This window comes from Oncorhynchus mykiss, chromosome 8, assembly GCF_057628025.1.
Source record: "Oncorhynchus mykiss isolate SJ-2025 chromosome 8, ASM5762802v1, whole genome shotgun sequence".
Taxonomy (NCBI): Eukaryota; Metazoa; Chordata; class Actinopteri; order Salmoniformes; family Salmonidae; genus Oncorhynchus; species Oncorhynchus mykiss.
In genome coordinates this window covers 76738019-76760578 of record NC_143029.1, presented here as the reverse complement: position 1 = coordinate 76760578, position 22560 = coordinate 76738019, and the positions used below count along the sequence as shown (strand labels likewise).

The window sequence follows — 22560 nt, the reverse complement described above, 5'->3', positions numbered from 1 at the left end:
TTGACATAAGTATTCAGACCCTTTGCTATGAGACCCGAAATTGAGCTCAGGTGCATCCTGTTTCCATTGATCATCCTTGATGTTTCTACAACTTGATTGGAGTCCAGCTGTGGTAAATGCAATTGATTGGACATGATTTGGAAAGGCACACACCTATCTATATAATGACCCACAGTTGACAGTGCATGTCAGAGCAAAAACCAAGCCATGAGGTCTAAGGAATTGTCCGTAGAACCCCAAGACAGGATTGTGGTCGATGCACAGACCTCTTCCAAGACTCTTCCAAGAGCTGGCCGCCCAGCCAAACTGAGCAATCGGGGAGAAGGGCCTTGGTCAGAGGTGACCGAGAACCTGATGGTCACTCTGGCAGAGCTCCAGAGTTCCTTTGTGGAGATGGACGAACTTTCCAGAAGGAAAACCATCTCTGCAGCACTCCACCAATGAGTCCTTAATGGTAGTATGGCCAGACGGAAGCCACTCCTCAGTAAAAGGCACATGACAGGACTTTCAGACCATGAAAAACAGGATTTTCTGGTCTGATGAAACCAAGTTTGAACTCTTGTTCTGAATGCCAGGCATGAGGAAACCAGGCACCGCTCATTTGACCAATACCATCCACACAGTGAAGCATGGCGGTGGAAGCATCATGTTTTTCAGCAGAAGGGACTGGGAGACTCGTCAGGATTGAGTGAAAGATGAGTGGATCAAAGTACAGAGAGATCCTTGATGAAATTCTCAACCAGTTTTTGCTTTGTCATTATGGGGTATTGTGTGTAGACTGATGAGAGGGGAAAATGATGCAATCAATTTTAGAATAAGGCTTTACTTTCCGACTGCACTGTAAATAAATATCTTTCCTCCTCAGATCTACAGAGTCTACTGAAGCAGAAGAGCAAGCAGCTTGAAGAAAACACTACACAACTGAGGGCTGTAGATGCCAAAAATGCAGAACAGAGTATGTTGACAAGAGTAGTCATTAGAAGTCATTAAACATGTATAATCTTCTAAAAGGTTGAATACAATGATTTGATGTTAGTATTGAATTACACAGTGCCTTTTTGTTCTGTTATTTCAGTTCTGAAGATCATTGAACTACAGAAACAAATGAATGAGATACAGATTGAAGCTTCAAAAGGCAAAGATGAAACTGCATCAGAAATCTCTGGTTTGTCTATTTTGTCTCATGTTCTACTTATGTATGATCATTAAAATCTCACATGTTGAAAAGTGTTAAAAAGAAATGGGTTTGGGGAAATTGTTATGTATAGTCATCATGATGTACCGAGTATATGTAGCAGTATGCTAACATAAGTACTTTAATTACAGCGCTTCAGGAGCAACTAGAGGCCAGAGAGGAAGAGAGCGCCAGATGTCAGGCCCAGAACAAAGGTAAGCCAAGATCAGGTCCTTCTGATATTAGTCTGGTTCACCAGTTTGTGTAACTAGACGCTTGATGAGCAAAGCTGCTTGAATCATAACTACAGGTAAAGAAACAGAAGCACGCATCTCATCAGTCTAATATTGTTTTCTCAAACCAGACCTGGAGAAGAGGCTGGGCGATAAGGATGCACAGTGCTCTGGACTCCAGGACCGATATGACAGTGAGCTTCACCTCTCTCTACCTTTTGCTGATGACACTGAGTGATCTAAATGATATGAACCCTATTCAATAGAACCTAGTCAACAGCTGATTTGTATTGGTCTCTCACAGATCTGCAAGATAAGCTTGGTTCTGCAATGAATAAACTGGACAATGTAACTGGATACAACGACAAACTCGGTGAGCAGATGAATATACATCAGTGCCCACTGATGAATGAGGCGAGTAGTCTCGTTTATTTTTCTAATTCAGAATACTACTCAGCTCATTTCAATGTGTTCTATCAGTTCTTGAGGTATGGACCCTGACTAATGAGGTAGACGATCTAAAGAAGAGAACTGTGACTTCTGCAACTAAGATCAATGGTGAGTATCCCTGTTGCTGCGCATTATTCATGGCAAATCATGTTTGCTTTGAAAGATATACATATGTTAGCATTGATCCTGTCATGATTTTTACTTGTCTTTCAGAGCTCCAAAAGTTGCTGGATGAGAAGATCAAAGAACTGGCAAAGAAAACACAGGAACTGGAGGATAACGCTCCTCAACCAGAGAACGGTTCGTATTATTTAGCCTTTTTATAGTCTGTTTTCAGTTGAACAGACAGCTTTTACAGTTTAGGTCCAGCCTGCTCAGTATTTATCTGTATATGATATTCCTCAAATTGTTAAGCTGTTTGTTTGTTGCAGTTCTAAGGATCATTGCAATACAGAATGAGATCTTGAACCTGCAGAAAGGAGTTAGCAATGGGACAAACTTTGACCAGATTGCTGGTGAGTAGCAGGCGTTCTGAAGAACATAGGAGTCTCTATGTGTTCAGCACGTTAGACCAATAACAATAGTTATCATGTTTCCTAAGAGGGATAGTCCTTCACTGGTAGACATATAGGATGGTGTGATGACAATACACTGCATTTAGCCCATTCATGAAGTTTTCAAATCCCAATATACTTGTAACATTCAAGCTCTTCAATTATTCTTGTCCACAGCACTTGAGAATGAACTGGATGCATTGATTGCCACAATCGAGGAGAAGAACAATGGCAACTGTAAACAGAGTGAGTGTGAAAAGCCTTATCATTTCAGGGTTGGCTGCAATCGTGATTTGAATTTTCTACGTTACTTCAAATGTTGAATGTTGTGACATCCTGCATGTCCCTGCTCATTTAGTTCTGCAGATCATTGCACTCCAAAATCAAGTGACAAGATTGCAGAGGCAAGAGTTAGAGTTCAATCAGTCATCTGAGGCCAAGATTGCTGGTGAGTGCCATTGTAATTTTTCTTTATCCTCAGTACTCTTACAATTGTGCTGGAACGTTTATTATCCTTATATTTACCATTAAGAGCTTTTCTGTAGGCATACCGTGTAATAGAAAACTTTGTGGTGGAAAGAGGATAACATTTGAAATAATGTGTGTGCCTCAGAGCTAGAGAATCAGCTACAGGAGACGAGAGACCAGCTGAATGAAAAGAAAGACGAGCTGAAAGAAACTGACAGTAGAATTCCACAACTCAGTAAGTTGTCAAGCATGTTTCAAGGAGTTTATCTATAATCTACAAGTTAATTATTTCTCAGTTATTTGGAGGGTGACTTCTGTTTTTGAATGCTTCATCCAGAGTGGCATGCTTTTATTTTTCAGTTGCAGAGATCATGGGACTTCGTAACAAACTGACAGAGTTAGAAAGAACATTATCAGAGCTCAAACGGACAAGTGCTGACAAGATGGAAGGTACATTTTGTTTAATTAAAATACTATTGAACGTCTTGTTGGGTTGATGCGAAGGGAAACATTTAGTTTAAAGTGGACGCTATCTTAACACAGAGGAGATTATAATTGGTAAGATACAGTGTATTCAGAAAGTATTCAGACTCCCTCACTTTTCCCATATTTTGTTACGTTACATCCTTATTCTAAAATGGATTCAATAAAAAATGCTACACATTACCCCATAATGACAGAGAAAAATGTTTATATATTTTATTTTTAGCAAATCTATTATTTTTTAAAAACTGAAATACCTTATTGACATAAGTATTCAGACCCTTTGCTATGAGACCCGAAATTGAGCTCAGGTGCATCCTGTTTCCATTGATCATCCTTGATGTTTCTACAACTTGATTGGAGTCCAGCTGTGGTAAATGCAATTGATTGGACATGATTTGGAAAGGCACACACCTATCTATATAATGACCCACAGTTGACAGTGCATGTCAGAGCAAAAACCAAGCCATGAGGTCTAAGGAATTGTCCGTAGAACCCCAAGACAGGATTGTGGTCGATGCACAGACCTCTTCCAAGACTCTTCCAAGAGCTGGCCGTCCGGCCAAACTGAGCAATCGGGGAGAAGGGCCTTGGTCAGAGGTGACCGAGAACCTGATGGTCACTCTGGCAGAGCTCCAGAGTTCCTTTGTGGAGATGGACGAACTTTCCAGAAGGAAAACCATCTCTGCAGCACTCCACCAATGAGTCCTTAATGGTAGTATGGCCAGACGGAAGCCACTCCTCAGTAAAAAGCACATGACAGGACTTTCAGACCATGAAAAACAGGATTTTCTGGTCTGATGAAACCAAGTTTGAACTCTTGTTCTGAATGCCAGGCATGAGGAAACCAGGCACCGCTCATTTGACCAATACCATCCACACAGTGAAGCATGGCGGTGGAAGCATCATGTTTTTCAGCAGAAGGGACTGGGAGACTCGTCAGGATTGAGTGAAAGATGAGTGGATCAAAGTACAGAGAGATCCTTGATGAAATTCTCAACCAGTTTTTGCTTTGTCATTATGGGGTATTGTGTGTAGACTGATGAGAGGGGAAAATGATGCAATCAATTTAAGAATAAGGCTGTACTTTCCGACTGCACTGTAAATAAATATCTTTCCTCCTCAGATCTACAGAGTCTACTGAAGCAGAAGAGCAAGCAGCTTGAAGAAAACACTACACAACTGAGGGCTGTAGATGCCAAAAATGCAGAACAGAGTATGTTGACAAGAGTAGTCATTAGAAGTCATTAAACATGTATAATCTTCTAAAAGGTTGAATACAATGATTTGATGTTAGTATTGAATTACACAGTGCCTTTTTGTTCTGTTATTTCAGTTCTGAAAATCATTGAACTACAGGAACAAATGAAAGCGATACAAACGGAAGCTTCAAAAGCCAAAGATAAAAGTGCATCAGAAATCGCTGGTTTGTCCATGTTCCATTTATGTATAATCATCTCACGTTGAATGGTGTTAAAAAGTAATTGGGTTTGGGAGATCATTCTCTTTTGTCATTATGATTAATTTAGCTTTCCTTCTACCCAGAGCTACAGAAACAACTTAAGGCCAAGGAGAAGCTGAATGCAAGACTTGACTCCAAAAACAGAGGTGTGACACACAGGTCCCTGAAATCGTTTCTGGTCATCTTGGGACATTTTGGGGGAAAATATTTTAACTTCTCTTTTATCTCTTTAGAGCTGGAGAAATTTCAGAAGGAAATGAAAATGGAATGTGATGAAATCCAGCACAGGTGCAAAGGTGAGATTGTCCTTTGAATCGATGTATGGAGTTTAAATGATTTGCTGAATTTGGTGTACTGAACAACATTTATCACACAGAGGTACAGCTTCAAACAGATCAAAACCAAGAGGACTTGCTTAAAATGCAGCAGCAATTACAAGAGAAGGAGGCAGCCTTCAATAGACTGCAGCAGCAACTCAGAGACAGCAAGGATGACAATGCCAGACTACAGGAGATGAATAAGAGTGAGATATTCATATTATCAGTGACCAATCAACAGGACAGTGATAATGTAAACCAAATACTGAACATGTGAAAGAGTTCAACAATAGCCGTAATTACTGTAAATCATTTTGAGGGGTTGTCACGTTGGCCGTCTCTCCCCTTTCACTCTAAAGGTTTGCAAGAGGAGAATGACAAACTCAAGATGAATTTACAAGGTAAGATGTATATGTTTACCTTTTTCAGACAAAAACATGTCAAAGCTTTTATTGTGAATTAATACAATGTGTTTGGGTTGCACTCCTCTCTTAGATCTTCTGGTAGATCCAGAAACGGTTGTCCATAGCAGTAAGTCTGGAAGATAATTGACAAACATTGAATGGATATTGCATGAATGTCTGGCTCTGTGCAGTAGAGAACATTACTATATCCATTCCTCTCTACCCACAGCTAAGGTGGCCTTCGACCCGGACACAGCCCATCCTAAAATCATTCTGTCAACGGATGAGACAGTAATGTCTGTAGCACAACAGCGACAGAATGTCCCCAACGATCCAGGGCGGTATGACTTGTCTCTTGCTGCTCTTGGAAAGACTGGGTTTAACAGCGGGAGAAATTACTGGGAGGTTGAAGTGGCTGGGAAGACATGTTACAATATCGGAGTTGCCAGAGGATCAGCTAATAGGAAGGGGCAGCTGAAACTAAAACCAGCAGAAGGCTACTGGACCATAATCTTGACAAAACAAGGTGTGCTCAAAGCCCTTGCAGCTCGGCCACTTGATATTCAGCTGCCTGCGGTCCCCCACAAGTTTGGAATACTTTTAGACTACAAGAAGGGAGAGGTCTCTTTCTACAATGCAGATACCAGGTCTCTTCTCCATACATTCACAGGCAATAGATTCACAGATAAACTATATCCATTCTTCAATACCTGTCTGGAGACTAATGATGAGGATGCTCCGATTGTCTTAACTCGTGTTGGTTCGGTGTCATGGATAGACTAGAGAATGCATTTGAAATCAAATTAATTTCTGTATAAAATCACATTTCATTTCATTTTCTGTGGTAGTGATTCAAGATAAAGTAATTTCAATTATGCATTTTCAATCATTCAACAAATAAAATATTGCACCTGATCTATGAAATGGCATTTTATTTCTGGCATTGTAGAAAAACTGTTCAAGATCATTACAGAAGTAGAAGCATTCCCACTGGTAACAGAATTGGACCTGGCCTCTCACTTTATCTACCTCTAGTCTACACTCACTCCATTTTACCTGAACACAGCCATGGTGTAACTGCACTGAGAGAAGAGGAAAAAGGTTGATCAATAAGGATATTACAGCTATCCATTCGTTTGGTAGAGAATTAAATAAATATGTTCACCTTATTCAGTCCATCTTCTGTAATACCCTCAAGTATGTGGTCAACAGAATGTATCAATACTATAAAGGCTTCCTCATGTTACTAGATTCATCTCAGCCCTAGCCAGAAAACAATTGTACATATATTTTAGTAATTTAGCAGACACTCTTATCCAGAATGACTTACATGAGCAATTAGGGTTAAGTGCCTTGCTCAAGGGCACATCAACATTTTTAACCTAGTTGGCTCAGGGATTCGAACCAGCAACCTGTCAGTTACTGGCCCAATGCTCTTAACCACTGGCCTGTTCTTCACTGTCTCCACACATATGCTTCCCTATGTACCACTCCAACCTAACTTGTTTCTGTCTTCCACCCACGCATTGCCTATCCATTCTACACCCTCTTCTCCTGTATCCCTCAATCTCTGCCTGCTGTCCCAGCTACACCTCTGTAAAAGTGGGCAACAAAGATTGGGTCTCTCTCTTCTAGAATGTGCAGGAAACTGTTCCTCTCCTCCTCATTCCATGACTCAAACCATTGGGTCCAGAGGCGCAGTTGGCACTCAAAAATATTTGGTGGGCTGTCCTTAACCTAGAATCAGAAAGGAACAGATGGTGGCGAGGTTTCAGTGCAAATGAGATCGACATGACTGTTACATTACTAGTAGCTGGTAACGAACTGTAGGACAAACCATTAAATAATTGTGATAGCAGGATGGGTTGTACCTGTAGCGTATTGAGCGACTCGAGGAGGGTACACACTTTCCCTGGCACAGCTTTCCCCAACAGGTCCTGCAGAAACCTTTCCCTCTGGGTAGTGCTCCAGCTCAAGAACCAGCTCAATACACAACGCTGCTCCTGAAGAGTTACGTAGGAGAGTGGTAGGGGCTCTCTGCCTGCCGCTGACTTCAGAGAGGTACAAGATAGGTTCTCCAAGCTGGGAGGCACTAAACCCTGTGGTACTGACGGAAAGTCTGCCAGGCTGGGTGAAGACGAACTGGACTGTGTGCAGAGCCAACCCTGCCCAGCAGTGTTAGCTGTATCCAGTGTGTTGCTACTGATTGTCGGATAGTGTGTGTTGCTAGACAGGGCACCAGCAGCTGGGGGCATCATGACAGGGGGCTGCTGGTTTGAGCCTTGATTGACATGGAAGAACCAGGACATCTTTGGAAAAACAGAATAAAAACATGGTAAATAAATGTCTCATGTCATATTTACATAAACAGATGAGATGGCATGTCCAACTAGCTAGCCTAATAGATACAGGATCAGGATATGTTAGTTACCACCTAGCCCAATGTTGGACTAATTGAGCATAATGTTAATCCTTAGTCCAAGGATGTTAATCCTTAGTCCGTACATGTTAGGGCAAACTGGCTCTAGAAGCCAAAACAGCCAAATGCTCCATCTAAACGTGAATTGATACTAAGAAACAAATTCCTCTATTTTCAGTTCACAGGAAAAAATAATAATTAATGGAAACCATGTTTGATACCATTCCACTCCAGCAATTACCACGAGCTTGTCCTCCCCAATTAAGGTGCCACAAACCTCCTGTACAGTACACCGTTTTAACACAGCCAACTATTTTTCCAGGGACAACATATTTGTGCCGTCTGACTTCCATTTACACACAAGTGTTCGGGGATGCTGATAGCTCATTAGCACTGGTAGTCAACTCTGGCTTCCGTAAACAAGCTCTGTAACATGTCAATATGTCTGTGTGGTGACCCTATAAAATGGGTGTATCAATTTCACCTTTTGTTTTTGGCCTATATGAAATATTATGCTTCCAAAACCGTACCACAAGCGACGTGGCTCTTGACAAATCTCCCCACCCCACAGAATACGCCTTCGTCCAATTACTTGTATGTGTAATAGAACTGATAGTCATGATCAAGGGCTAGTTTACCACCGAACTTGGACATCCCCTTCGATCATGTTATATCGATAGCTGGCTATCGTAACCAGTTGTTTGTGTTAATTATATCTGCTTCGACCACAACAGTAGCTAGCTAGACAGCAATGGCACTTCCTTGTTTGGTAGTTAGCAGTGTACCAAACGCCGGTAACATTTGATATGGAAAATTAACGACTTAACCACCAGACATGCTTAGATATCTAAAACACATTCCTCACCATTAAGCGTTTTTTTTTTTTACAAGTCACGTTATTATTTTCAACATGTTGCAACCTCCAACTGAACCGAGCAGCACTAGCATCAAATATATTGTATAACTAAACCAAGATAGACCACAGCCTATCGTTTCAAATTGGAACAAATGAGCCATAGTGGGCAGAGCCAAGTACGAGCTAGCGCAATCTTATTGGCGCGTTTTAGCGTACATTTCCCAGTTGGGGAACGCATACTCTGAAGTCTGCGTGTACAATAACTCAATTCACATTTGCACTCTTAAACAACGCAATTTTTGGACATTTTGGCAAAGGCTCGAGTCTACAAAACTTAGTCCACTCTGTTCGTAACATATTCTAGTTTCGGGAACAAACTGTATTGAGACGAAAAAAACTATTGAGATCAAATGTGTCACCGATGAGTAAATTATCAGAATGTGGGCCAAAATCCATGTAGTTCCACCTTCAGCCACTGGGCTTCCTCTCACTTTTGGTCGTGAGTGGAAATGTCAACCGGATGCTTCACATTTATACATCCGGTGAAATATCTCTCATTGTTCTATGCATGAGTGTCCTGTGTCCCATGATGCCTTGCGCGAATTATGGGCGTTATTTCCGTTTCGAAGTAAACAAACATTCATGCAGAGCTTGCAAAAACGAATAATGATATGGGAACACAACCTGACGGGTATTATTAGCCTACCTCTACCCTCCGTAATTGATGGTTGGGAAGATGACGTGACGAAGTCGTCTTGTATCACGTACTTACTTTGTTGAATCCGTAGCTTGCGATGGTAAGGCGATGAGCAACTTAAAAAGTCCGGAGGCGTACCAATACCTACACGGTAACAAAGTCGGACGGATATTATTGAAGGATGTTGGAGACGACCTTGTCTACTTAAAAGCAGACGTAGTGCCGAGTCAGAGCCTATACTCATCTCATCACAAGGCGTGGGTACTAGCATCAACGACAAGTGTCATACAGACAGCGAGTTGCTCATGTATTGCAGGGCCAGGACGCTATTTTAGTCATGCTGCAGCAATTATGGCCCTGTATTCTTCTTCTTTGGTATCTTGGCGTTCGCACATTTTGTTTGTGCATGCCGCCACCTACTGTGCGGTAGTGTGTGTGGTCAAACATGTAACATTTTGTGATACACACATATAAAAGCGAAACATTGCACCATCAATTAACACTACACATATACCACTATTTCATAAAAAAAAACCTTCCAACTAAACCTACACTCAAAAACCCACTACCCCATTCCACTACTTGACCCTATCTGCTCCTGCACCATGCCAATGACCTGAGAGGACAGGACACCACCACTCAACACACCCTGTAACTCTTCTTAAGTCAAATCTCGTATACCCAAATACTTATCTGCAGCTGCCACCACAAAATCTATTTTCTGTTATTTACGTTATATTTCTGCGGTACAGTGGATAACCACTGCTATGAATGCTAAGAAGCCAACTTTACCGATGCATATCACTCATTGGCCCATCCATCTGTACTGGCACAGATCTACTACTCACAAGGATCCTCTCACCCTTGACCCATCCTCCTCTACTTTCTTCTCTGCATACGACTCCTTTGCACTATTCTGACTCTGGTCACCTCAACCTGCCTCTATTGCACCGGACACTTCCGATCCCCAGCAACATGAGGATCCCTATAGGTGACACAATTTTATCCACCAAAACTACAGCATACTCAGTCCCATGCTCCCCTGCACAATTCCCACATCTTGGAATCACCCTCCTACACACTCCTGCAACATGACCATAAACACTGCAGTGGATTCGGCACAAAAGTTAACAGGATAACAGATATATATCCTAACATGACTTTGTCGGGTAAAAACTCAAACTCGGTGATCTCCATACAAAAAAATCCTTGCTTGGTGTGCGAAACAATGAAAAATTGGCACCTGCTGGAGGGAGACAGATTTTCCGCTGAGTTGGGTCTCTCTCTTTCTCTTTCTCTCTGGTTTCTCTAGACACGGCGGCGGTCAGGCCAAAGATAATTATGGGTCCCCTTCTCATTTGACATGACCCAAAGATGATTTGGACACGTGAAAGAGTACCCCCTGTCGGCACAAATAACATAATGTAGGAAATTACCATTTCAAAATAAAGTTTAGGTATGTTATTTCTGCAAATTCACAGTGAATAGCGTGTGTAGATAACAATCCACCATCCAATGTATGTATCCTATTTTAATAAAATCTAAGAATGACATTCAGTTTACACTTCTGCCAGAAGTTGTCTACTCTGACGTTGGTTGAAGGAAGGCGTTGCTGACGCGAACGAGTGGAAGGGGAAAATGGCGGACCTCGAAGACGTTAAACTGGACGGGAGGCCGCTACAATCACTTCGCGTGGCGGATTTGAAAGCTGCTTTAGAGGAGCGCGGACTTCCTAAAAGCGGACAGAAAAATACTCTCGTTAAGAGACTCAAAGGGGTACGTTTCGTTAAGGGTCAGAGACAATTTATAACCTGCAGTCACTAAACCCTCGGTGTTGGATAGTAGACTGGCGGATGCTTGTCTTGCAGGCCGGAGTGCTTGCCTAGTTTGAGAATAAAAATGTGTGTGCTGTTTACTTTATGTGGTGTTGATGTTTTTTCGTCGCTGGAAGCTTTGTGCTATGTTGTAAAACATTTTATGGCTCGTTTGATGAATAACTTGTTAACCGAAGTTTAAATGGACGTGTGTTGTTCATATGAGACACGTCTGATAGCTAACTATTGCTGGTGATAACTAGTTTTATCGACCGCGGCAAAGTCTGCGCTTTGTTGATGTGCACGAGTTGGGGGGGAGGTTATACAACGTGGACGAGCCTGCAAAGTAATATTCTATTTACTGTACTTTAACCTAGTAAGCTTTTGGGAAGCGTAGTAAACAAAATAATGAATAATAATAAGTACATGTTATTTGGTTTTGGGCCTCGGATCCTCTACGAATTCTTGCTTGAATGTATAATTAGAAGATGTGATGTTAGCCATCCAACTGGATTGCAAGTAGCGTGAGATGCATCTAACAAACAAGTAGTTTTTAAATATATTATAATGCCTACTAACTAGTTACGGGTTGTATGGCCAATATAAATCTACGCTTCTTCTACGACTATGAGACGTTGATCTTGACTTTGATGTTTTGCTGAAGTGTTCCATGTCAGTTGAACCAGTATCTGGGCAGAGAAGGATGATATTCATCGTGTCCTCCTCGGCCCAGATACTGGTTCACACATGCCTGTGCCTGCCGCGTGTGCTTTCCTCTGAGCACATCGTGGAGCAAGCTCAACAACATGATTATCAGATGCAATACAACAATTACTAATTATTTAGGGAGTTAACGGTTGTTTACTGTTTGTCATAATTCCTTCTTATGTTTGACAGGCTCTCATGCTGGAGAACCTCCAGAGAACCTCACACCATCACATAGGACTGCAGCCAAACTCTCAGGTGAGACCTATCAAGATGTTGCATAGCAAGGATCATGTTTTAGCACCATGAAGAATAACATTGGTTAGGTTTACCCATTAAATTGTTGGGAGTATGTATAGTGTGACTTTCTTCCTTATTTTTGTAGTTTTTTTTTAGATTGAACCATAACATAATTAAATTGTCTCCTTGTAGATATTTGGCAGTTTCTCTGATTACTTCTTCAAGAGGATGGTTATCGGCAAGGATTTTATTAGTCTCTGTTTGTCTTGTGTATTTCAGATTGGTGAAGAGATGAGCCAGAACAGCTTCATAAAGCAGTATTTGGCAAAACAGCAGGAGCTCTTGAGGCAGCGTCTGGAGAGAGAGGCCCGGGAAGCAGTTGAAGATGATGGTAAGTTGGCAGTGCCCCCCCTCACCTGTAAATATTGGCTTTGGGTTTATGCTCGAGTAGTTTACATGACCGCTCCATGCCTTTACTGAGAGAGCTTTGTTTGTGTATCAAATCAGATCAGCTGACTCATTTCTTGCTGAGGGTACTTTCCCCTCTTACATATCATTACTATGTTTTTCCAGATACAGACAAAGAGGACCACACACAGGACAATAACAGCGCTGCCTGTGCTGCCCCAGACCAGGTTTTTTGCAGACTAATCACTGTATTCTTTCAAGTTTTTAAGTCTCTTGTTGTACAACTTGCATGTATGAGAATCTTGCATGATTGACCTGATCTTACATGCACTTTAATCTAGGCTTGAATAATTGCTTGCATGGGAGAAACTCTGGCATAGTCCTGCTACATACTCGATCTCAACTCTCTTTCTGACCTCATCAGGATGTCGCACCCGTGTTGGTTGACCAGCGCAAACTTTTTGGCCTCTCAGAGGGAAAGGGACTAGCAGGCCCAGCAAGAGAGGGAGAGGGGCACATGTCCAGAGACGGCCATGTGTCTCCTCCACCTGCCCCTACCTCTGCTGCTGTTGCCTCTCTGGCTGTGCGTGTAGCTGTTGACGAGCAGAGACCAGAGAGAGTCCCAACCTCTAGTCAAGTCCCAGCAGATAGTGATGATGACGGCGCTGATGAGGACTGGGATAGCGGTGCCAGGAGGAGGAATCTAGGAGAGCCACCAAGAGGCCAACTAGCAAGAGCAAGGTCTGGAGGATCCCGCCAACACCCACAGCACATTCCCCCCCTATTGTCTCCGCAGCTTCGACAGCCTACCCCTCCTCCCTCCCCTCCCCCAGAGTTATCATTCCCACTGCCTGATACCCCTAAACAAAGCCCCCCTAGTCCAGGTGAGCCCCCAGCTAGGCAGCGTACTTCCAGTACCTCCAGCTCTGGCTCCTCTAGCAGTGGCAGTTGTAGTAGCAGCCCAGATCCACAAAGCAAAACAGAGCGCAAGCCTGGCCCACTGACCCTGCTGGCACGCAAAATGGCATCAGAGGGGGCTTTCTCTGGAGTTGGGTGGCATGGGCGTGGGGATGCAGAGAGGCAGGACAACAATGCTGCAACTGCAACAATGTCTTCTGGTAGAGGTCCTCAAGAGGGCACAGTGTCTGCCATCACCCACACAACCAATGCTGCAGCCAGTTTGCCCTTCCCCAGACTGGTTCCAGTAACAAACCAGGGAGCTCTTGGAGGCCATCTCCCCCACAGTGAAGTTCCTGTGAGTGTGCTTAGGCCCACTATTATGGAAGAGAGAGATGCTGCATGGCCGCAAGAAAACAACAAGGAAAAGGACCTGCAGGCAGAGAGTGAAAGAGAAAAATCCCCTGAGCAAGAGCGACTTGGTGCCGTGGAGCAGGAAAGCCTGGAGAGGCAGAGAGTATTTGAGCAACAGCATGCTGTGGAGCAAGAGAGGGAAAGGGCTTTGGAGCGAGAGAGGAAGGAGAGAGAGAAAGCTTTGTCGCGAGAGCGGAAGGAGAGGGAGAAGGCTTTGGAGCGAGAGAAAGCTTTGGAGCAAGAAAGGAAGGAGCGGGCTTTGGCGCGAGAGAGGGCGCAAGCTCTTGAACGAGAAGAGGAGGAAAGAGAGAAAGCTTTGGCAAAAGAGAGGGAAGAGCGAGAGAAAGCTATGCAATTAGAAAAGCAGAGAGCCATGGAACGAGAGCGAGCTTTGGAGCAGGAGAGAGAGAAGGAGAAAGCTTTGGAGAGGGAGGAGAAGGCTTTGGAGAGCGAGAGGAAGGAAAAGGCTTTGGAGAGCGAGAGGAAGGAAAAGGCTTTGGAGAGCGAGAGGAAGGAAAAGGCTTTGGAGAGAGAGAGGAAGGAAAAGGCTTTGGAGAGAGAGAGGGAGGAGGAGAAGGCTTTGGAGAGAGAGAGGGAGCAGGAGAAGGCTTTGGTGCTAGAGCGTATGGAGAGGGTAAAGGTTTTGGAGAGAGAGAGGGAGCAGGAGAAGGCTTTGGTGCTAGAGCGTATGGAGAGGGTAAAGGTTTTAGAGAGAGAGAGGGAGCAGGAGAAGGCTTTGGAGAGAGAGAGGGAGCAGGAGAAGGCTTTGGTGCTAGAGCGTATGGAGAGGGTAAAGGTTTTGGAGAGAGAGAGGGAGGAGGAGAAGGCTTTGGAGAGAGAGAGGGAGCAGGAGAAGGCTTTGGTGCTAGAGCGTATGGAGAGGGTAAAGGTTTTGGAGAGAGAGCGTATGGAGAGGGTAAAGGTTTTGGAGAGAGAGAGGGAGGAGGAGAAGGCTTTGGTGCTAGAGCGTATGGAGAGGGTAAAGGTTTTGGAGCTAGAGCGTATGGAGAGGGTAAAGGTTTTGGAGCTAGAGCGGCAGAAAGCTTTGGAACGGGAGATGAAGGAGAAAGAGAGGGAGGAGAAGGTGAGGGCTTTGGAGCAAGAAAGAATCGAAAGGGAGAAAGCCCTTGAGAAAGAAAGAACCATGGAGAAAGAAAGAGAGGAGAGGGAGAGAGCCTTAGAACAGGAGAAGGTCCTACAGAGAGAAAAAGAGGAGAGGGAGAGAGCTTTGGAACAGGAGAAGGCCTTGCAGAGAGAGAAGGAGGCGAGGGAGAGAGCTTTGGAACAGGAGAAGGCCTTGCACAGAGAGAGGGAGGCGAGGGAGAGAGCTTTGGAACAGGAGAAGGCCTTGCACAGAGAGAGGGAGGCGAGGGAGAGAGCTTTGGAACAGGAGAAGGCCTTGCACAGAGAGAAAGAGGAGAGGGAGAGAGCTTTGGAACAGGAGAAGGCCTTGCAGAGAGAGAAAGAGGAGAAGGAGAGAGCTTTGGAACAGGAGAAGGCCTTGCACAGAGAGAAAGAGGAGAAGGAGAGAGCTTTGGAACAGGAGAAGGCCTTGCACAGAGAGAAAGTGGAGAGGGAGAGAGCTTTGGAACAGAAGGCCTTGCAGAGAGAGAAAGAGGAGAGGGAGAGAGCTTTGGAACAGAAGTCCTCGCAGAGAGAGAAAGAGGAGAGGGATTGTCATCTTCCTCCATGGAAGCGTAGTTGTGAGTTTGGTCTTACCCCCCTGCCTACTCCTCCCCTCTCCACAGGAGCAGGTAAGATGGCGGCAACAGAGGAGGGTGGGGAGCCCAAAGTGCCATCCCTACCCCAAAAAGCATTAAGAGACAACCGGCCAGCTGAATCTGGTACGCCCCTGTCACAATCTCTAGCAACGTCTCTGTCACCCCAGTCCTCCTTCAAGAAGTTCCGTTTCTTGAGGGACCCCATAGTTCTATCCCAGTCTTCTGCATCCGGGGTCATCAAGAGGCCCCGTACATTCTCTGAAAGCCCCCATCCTCAGTCCTTAGCTCTCCAGTCCCCCAGCAAACCTGGGGAACCAGAGCAGGAAGGTACTCAGCAGGGGGCCCAGCCTTCTGCTTGGCAAACAGCACCAAAGAAGCCTGCAAGTCAGGGGGTCCCTGTTTCTGGAGCAGACACGTCGGGGACAACAGGGCCAGAGAGGGAGACCCCAGTGATTGCCACACTGGGCAAGAGTCCTGAAGAAGAAAAGGGTAAGAGCCTGGTCTCAGAGGAGCATGTCCAAGCACATAGAGAGGAGACAGACAAACAGGCGGTGGGAGAGATGGCCAGAGAAGCAAACGCCCCCTCAGGTCCAGCGGGAGCTGTGCTACCTCCCTCACCCCAACCAGTGGAAGGCAAGGTAGAAAAAGGAAGGGAGAGAAGTCAAAAGAAAGAAGAAAAGCTGGGAAGACGGTCTTCCTCGTCGAATGACTCCTCAGATTCTGACTCAGGGTCGTCGTCCTCAGGTTCGTCTAGTTCATCATCGTCCCAGGGGAAAACACACACCACTCCCAGTGGTAGAAAGGTGAGTGGTCTATATGTGTTCTTTCTCTCTCAATCAATGAAATGATGATCCAACAGCAATATGAGAATAGTAATGTTCATTAACCATGTAGCCTAGTACTTGGATTTTCTTTAGATTGTTTTTGTTTTTCATTTTGTCAGGGCCTACAGTGCCTTGCGAAAGTATTCGGCCCCCTTGAACTTTGCGACCTTTTGCCACATTTCAGGCTTCAAACATAAAGATATAAAACTGTATTTTTTGTGAAGAATCAACAACAAGTGGGACACAATCATGAAGTGGAACGACATTTATTGGATATTTCAAACTTTTTTAACAAATCAAAAACTGAAAAATTGGGCGTGCAAAATTATTCAGTCCCCTTAAGTTAATACTTTGTAGCGCCACCTTTTGCTGCGATTACAGCTGTAAGTCGCTTGGGGTATGTCTCTCAGTTTTGCACATCGAGAGACTGACATTTTTTCCCATTCCTCCTTGCAAAACAGCTCGAGCTCAGTGAGGTTGGATGGAGAGCATTTGTGAACAGCAGTTTTCAGTTCTTTCCACAGATTCTCAATTGGATTCAGGTCTGGACTTTGACTTGGCCATTCTAACACCTGGATATGTTTATTTTTGAACCATTCCATTGTAGATGTTGCTTTATGTTTTGGATCATTGTCCTGTTGGAAGACAAATCTCCGTCCCAGTCTCAGGTCTTTTGCAGACTCCATCAGGTTTTCTTCCAGAATGGTCCTGTATTTGGCTCCATCCATCTTCCCATCAATTTTAACCATCTTCCCTGTCCCTGCTTAAGAAAAGCAGGCCCAAACCATGATGCTGCCACCACCATGTTTGACAGTGGGGATGGTGTGTTCAGCTGTGTTGCTTTTACGCCAAACATAACGTTTTGCATTGTTACCAAAAAGTTCAATTTTGGTTTCATCTGACCAGAGCACCTTCTTCCACATGTTTGGTGTGTCTCCCAGGTGGCTTGTGGCAAACTTTAAACGACACTTTTTATGGATATCTTTAAGAAATGGCTTTCTTCTTGCCACTCTTCCATAAAGGCCAGATTTGTGCAATATACGACTGATTGTTGTCCTATGGACAGAGTCTCCCACCTCAGCTGTAGATCTCTGCAGTTCATCCAGAGTGATCATGGGCCTCTTGGCTGCATCTCTGATCAGTCTTCTCCTTGTATGAGCTGAAAGTTTAGAGGGACGGCCAGGTCTTGGTAGATTTGCAGTGGTCTGATACTCCTTCCATTTCAATATTATCGCTTGCACAGTGCTCCTTGGGATGTTTAAAGCTTGGAAATATTTTTGTATCCAAATCCGGCTTTAAACTTCTTCACAACAGTATCTCGGACCTGCCTGGTGTGTTCCTTGTTCTTCATGATGCTCTCTGCGCTTTTAACGGACCTCTGAGACTATCACAGTGCAGGTGCATTTATACGGAGACTTGATTACACACAGGTGGATTGTATTTATCATCATTAGTCATTTAGGTCAACATTGGATCATTCAGAGATCCTCACTGAACTTCTGGAGAGAGTTTGCTGCACTGAAAGTAAAGGGGCTGAATCATTTTGCACGCCCAATTTTTCAGTTTTTGATTTGTTAAAAAAGTTTGAAATATCCAATAAATGTCGTTCCACTTCATGATTGTGTCCCACTTGTTGTTGATTCTTCACAAAAAAAATACAGTTTTATATCTTTATGTTTGAAGCCTGAAATGTGGCAAAAGGTCGAAAAGTTAAAGGGGGCCGAACACTTTCGCAAGGCACTGTAGACTGAAGACCACCCAAGCAGTGACAATCAATGGTCATTGGAGATTAGAAGCTGTTATTTCATTCATGTTCAAAGTAACCTTGTCGAAGTGATCAAATCCAGATGTTCGATGTTTCAGGAATGCTTCTGATTTATGAATAACATGTTTCGCTCTAGTAGTAACAGATAGAGGCAAAGGGGTTTTCTGTGTGCGTGTGTATATAAGTACATGGTATAGGTCTAGGTGTGCTCTTGCTGGACTCTTTAAGCCTACATGATGTACTTGTAAATCACACAATAAACATGAAACAACTTGCAGCAAAACAATGATGAAATATTAAAAGATGATCAAGTCCATTGTCATGTACTGTTTTCTGTCTTTGCATTGCTTACTCAATAGCACAAAATTGGGGAGAAAAAGGGGTAAAAAAAAAAAAGACAAGCCGAGACGTAGTGATGGCATAACACAAACACCCATCGTTCTTATTTTAACCATAAGTTGCCTAAATGACAGATGTATACTTACAACTGTGACTCAGCTGCTCATGTCTTGATATTCTGCACAATATACAATTCATTTACTTGTTCTCGCTATCCCTTAGCCTGAGAAACCTCAGACAAACACCATATCCCAGGATACGGAAACGGTTAGTCAACCTGACGATCCAACTGAGGCCCCAAAAGCCCCACAGCATAAAAAGCAAGTATCTGGGGAGGAGGAAGAGGACGTAAACATTGATGGAGCCAGACACAGGAAGGTCAGCAGAGATTCAACCTGTAGTCTCTTTATTCTCTACAAATCTCCTAAATATCTTTTATTTTATGGTTCTTCTCCTCTGACACCACCCTCTTCATGACCATCAGAAACCATTCCTTGGAATACATGCAGGAGAAGACAATGGGCAGAAGGACAGCGAGGGAGAGGAGGTAAAGACAGACACTACAAGGTGAGTTCATAGAATTGGTGCAAAAGACACAGTAGCAGTCAAAAGTTTGGACACACCTCATTATATATATAACTGCTCAAAAAAATAAAGGGAACACTTAAACAACACAATGTAACTTCAAGTCAATCACACTTCTGTGAAATCAAACTCCACTTAGGAAGCAACACTGATTGACAATAAATTTCACATGCTGTTGTGATTTCCATTGATCATTTTTGTGTGATTTTGTTGTCAGCACTTTCAACTATGTAAAGAAAAAAGTATTTAATAAGAATATTTCATTCATTCAGATCTAGGATGTGTTATTTTAGTGTTCCCTTTATTTTTTTGAGCAGTGTATACAGTGAAGACATAACAACTATGAAATAACACATATGGGTTAGGGTTAGTAGTATCATGTAGTAACCAAAAAAGTGATAAACAAATGTAATTTAGATTTGAGATTCTTCAAAGTAACCATCCCTTGCCTTGAGTGATGCATCATTATTATATTTTTGGCCGATACCGACGTGATATTTTCCTTGACAAAAAAAGCTGATCCTGATATTGACCATTTTTGCGGCCTTTTAAGCTTTTTAGTACAGTTTAAATAGTTAACACACACAAATGGACACATCGGTCTAAGTCACTGCATCTCAGTGCAAGAGGCGTCACTACAGTCCCTGATTCGAATCCAGGCTGTATCACATCTGGCCGTGATTGGGAGTCCCATAGAGTGGCGCACAATTGGCCCAGCGTCGTCCAGGTTTGGCCGGGGTAGGCCGTCATTGTAAATAAGAATTTGTTCTTAACTGACTTGCCTAGTTAAATAAAGGTTACACACACACCACACTGACCAAAAAGTTATTGTTTCCATTTACTTATGTCCCCATTATCAGTAAAACATCATCAAAACCTATTTCTTTCACTTACTTGCTGTGCTGTTTCGTTGTTCAGCCGTTTCATTCTCAACCAGGATTTCTATGGGACGCCGTTTGGGTCTTTGCGTGTCAAAAAAAGACATGCATCAAATAACACTATTTGACCAATCAGGACCTGAATATGATTGCACTTCACAAAAATATTTAACGCGTTCATACATTTTTTTTAGGTAGTTATTACACATTGGTTACACTAGCACTAGAATTTCATACGTCACCACGATTCATTGATATGTATGCTATGATGCTGGTAAAGGTGTCTCGTGCACCTACAGTGCTGGTCATAAAAAGCTAGCTAGCTCATGGATGCAAACAATGTTCTTCCCCAAAAACATAGCAAAACAACATCTGTTTCAGTGGCTATAGTTCGCTAGCTAACTATATAGCTAGGTGTCATCATCTAAAATAACCCTAATTTAGAAGACCGTTATATTATTTGATTTATGGTGGTCAGATCCATCTGTGAAGCTTGTCACAATAAGGATTAGCCACAGTAGTGGACTTTGCAGTTAGCCTTCAAAATAAAAGTATAGCATAATTCTATTTGCTTCACTGTCAATGACATGCTTTTATTTTGAAGGCAAACCTCAAATTCCACTATTGTGCCTAATCCTTATTGTAGCTAGCTTTACAACACAACCTGTTCTGGTCGAGCCTCACTAGCCAGATGAAGCTAGCTGGCTGCTTATAATGTTAGCTTTGGGCAACGGGGTTAAGTTGCAGGATAGCTATTTATTTTCATGAACTGAAATTCAATTTCAATAGGCAATCAACTCAATAGGCAATCAATTCAAGTGGCAACCTAGCTAATACTAATACTTACTCACAAGGATTCCTAGGTCTGTTCAACGACCAATCTGATTCCATGCTTCAAGATTGCTTAGATCACGTGGATTGGGATATGTTCCGCATTGCGTCAAACAACAACATTGACGAATACGCTGATTCGGTGAGCGAGTTTATTAGCAAGTGCATCGGCGATGTCGTACCCACAGCAACTATTAAAACATTCCCAAACCAGAAACCGTGGATTGATGGCAGCATTCGCGCGAAACTGAAAGTGTGAACCACTGCTTTTAACCAGGGCAAGGTGACCGGAAACATGACCGAATACAAACAGTGTAGCTATTCCCTCCGCAAGGCAATCAAACAAGCTAAGCGTCAGTATAGACACAAAGTAGAGTTGCAAATCAACTGCTCAGACACGAGGTATGTGGCAGGGTCTACAGTCAATCACGGATTGCAAAAAAAAAAAATCAGCTCTGTTGTGGACCAGGATGTCTTGCTCACAGACAGACTAAACAACTTCTTTGCTCGCTTTGAGGACAATACAGTGCCACTGACACGGCCCGCATCCAAACCCTGCGGACTCTCCTTCACTGCAGCCAACGTGAGTAAAACATTTAAATGTGTTAAACCTCGCAAGGCTGCATGCCCAGACGGCATCCTCAGCCGCGTCCTCGGAGCATGCGCAGACCAGCTGGCTGGTGTGTTTACGGACATATTCAATCAGTCCTTATCCCAGTCTGCTGTTCCCACATGCTTCAAGAGGGCCACCATTGTTCCTGTTCCCAAGAAAGCTATGGTAACTGAGCTAAACGACTACTGCCCCGTAGCACTCACTTCCCTCATCATAAAGTGCTTTGAGAGACTAGTCAAGGACCATATCACCTCCACCCTACCTGACACCCTAGACCCACTCCAATTTGCTTACCGCCCAAATAGGTCCACAGACGACGCAATCGCAACCACACTGCACACTGCCCTAACCCATCTGGACAAGAGGAATACCTATGTGAGAAGGCTGTTCATCGACTACAGCTCAGCATTTAGCACCATAGTACCCTCCAAACTCGTCATCAAGCTCGAGACCCTGGGTCTCGACCCCGACCTGTGCAACTGGGTACTGGACTTCCTGACGGGCTGCCCCCAAGTGGTGAGGGTAGGTAACAACATCTCCACCCCGCTGATCCTCAACACTGGGGCCCCATAAGGGTGTGTTCTGAGCCCTCTCCTGTACTCCCTGTTCACCTACGACTGCGTGGCCATGCACGCCTCCAACTCAATCATCAAGTTTGCAGACGACACTACAGTGGTAGGCTTGATTACCAACAACGACGAGACGGCTTACAGGGAGGAGGTGAGGGCATTCTGAGTGTGGTGTCAGGAAAATAACCTCACACTCAACGTCAACAAAACAAAGGAGATGATCGTGGACTTCAGGAAACAGCAGAGGGAACACCCCCCTATCCACATCAACGGGACAGTAGTGGAGAGGGTAGTAAGTTTTAAGTTCCTCGGCGTACACATCACGGACAAACTGAATTGGTCCACCCACACAGACAGTGTGGTGAAGAAGGCGCAGCAGCGCCTCTTGAACCTCAGGAGGCTGAATAAATTTGGCTTGTCACCAAAAGCACTCAAACTTT

The 22560-nt window shown here is 43.7% G+C and overlaps 3 protein-coding genes across 13 annotated transcripts in view; 2 read left to right on the top strand and 1 right to left on the bottom strand.

Moving 5' to 3' along the window:
* LOC110530600 (uncharacterized) overlaps positions 1-6460 on the top strand; it is a 30518-nt gene extending 24058 nt beyond the window's left edge. For both annotated transcript variants that reach the window (XM_090182643.1, XM_021613811.3), the window contains exons 51-70: positions 866-955; positions 1076-1165; positions 1327-1389; positions 1539-1601; positions 1712-1780; positions 1888-1965; positions 2071-2157; positions 2289-2372; positions 2589-2657; positions 2770-2859; positions 3025-3114; positions 3240-3329; positions 4489-4578; positions 4699-4788; positions 4908-4970; positions 5058-5120; positions 5201-5347; positions 5501-5542; positions 5637-5672; positions 5775-6460. In XM_090182643.1, the coding sequence (XP_090038769.1) occupies positions 866-955; positions 1076-1165; positions 1327-1389; positions 1539-1601; positions 1712-1780; positions 1888-1965; positions 2071-2157; positions 2289-2372; positions 2589-2657; positions 2770-2859; positions 3025-3114; positions 3240-3329; positions 4489-4578; positions 4699-4788; positions 4908-4970; positions 5058-5120; positions 5201-5347; positions 5501-5542; positions 5637-5672; positions 5775-6328 (2048 nt within the window). In that variant the 3' untranslated portion in view covers positions 6329-6460. The remainder of the gene's footprint in view (positions 1-865; positions 956-1075; positions 1166-1326; positions 1390-1538; positions 1602-1711; positions 1781-1887; positions 1966-2070; positions 2158-2288; positions 2373-2588; positions 2658-2769; positions 2860-3024; positions 3115-3239; positions 3330-4488; positions 4579-4698; positions 4789-4907; positions 4971-5057; positions 5121-5200; positions 5348-5500; positions 5543-5636; positions 5673-5774) is intronic.
* Positions 6461-9663, bottom strand: c8h14orf119 (chromosome 8 C14orf119 homolog). Of its 2 annotated transcripts, none has more exons than XM_090182651.1 (3): positions 9527-9663; positions 7417-7854; positions 6461-7282 (listed from the first exon to the last, which is right to left on the bottom strand). In XM_090182651.1, exons 2-3 carry the CDS (start codon positions 7852-7854, stop codon positions 7109-7111), a joined length of 612 nt encoding a protein of 203 aa, XP_090038777.1. In that variant the 5' UTR covers positions 9527-9663; the 3' UTR covers positions 6461-7108. The 2 variants fall into 2 exon arrangements, with proteins under 2 accessions (XP_090038777.1, XP_021469489.1); XM_021613814.3 differs by lacking the exon at positions 9527-9663 and adding an exon at positions 8830-8955.
* The window catches only part of acin1a (apoptotic chromatin condensation inducer 1a), a 28079-nt gene continuing 14944 nt past the window's right edge, over positions 9426-22560 (top strand). For 8 of the 9 annotated variants that reach the window (XR_016482626.1, XR_016482625.1, XM_036986242.2 and 5 more), the window contains exons 1-7: positions 9867-11293; positions 12229-12294; positions 12556-12667; positions 12850-12911; positions 13109-16519; positions 18867-19022; positions 19129-19211. Coding sequence is in view for 7 of the 9 variants with exons in the window: in XM_036986242.2 (XP_036842137.2) it covers positions 11156-11293; positions 12229-12294; positions 12556-12667; positions 12850-12911; positions 13109-16519; positions 18867-19022; positions 19129-19211 (4028 nt within the window). In the remaining 2 variants the exon portion in view is untranslated. Of the gene's footprint in view, positions 9775-9866; positions 11294-12228; positions 12295-12555; positions 12668-12849; positions 12912-13108; positions 16520-18866; positions 19023-19128; positions 19212-22560 lie in introns of those variants that run through there. The other variant, XM_090182645.1, reaches the window with a different exon arrangement.

Coding starts and splice junctions, on each gene's coding strand:
- c8h14orf119 (XM_021613814.3), bottom strand. Junction 7,283..7,416: donor AGTCGCTCAATACGCTACAG/GTACAACCCATC, acceptor TTCTGATTCTAG/GTTAAGGACAGCCCACCAAA.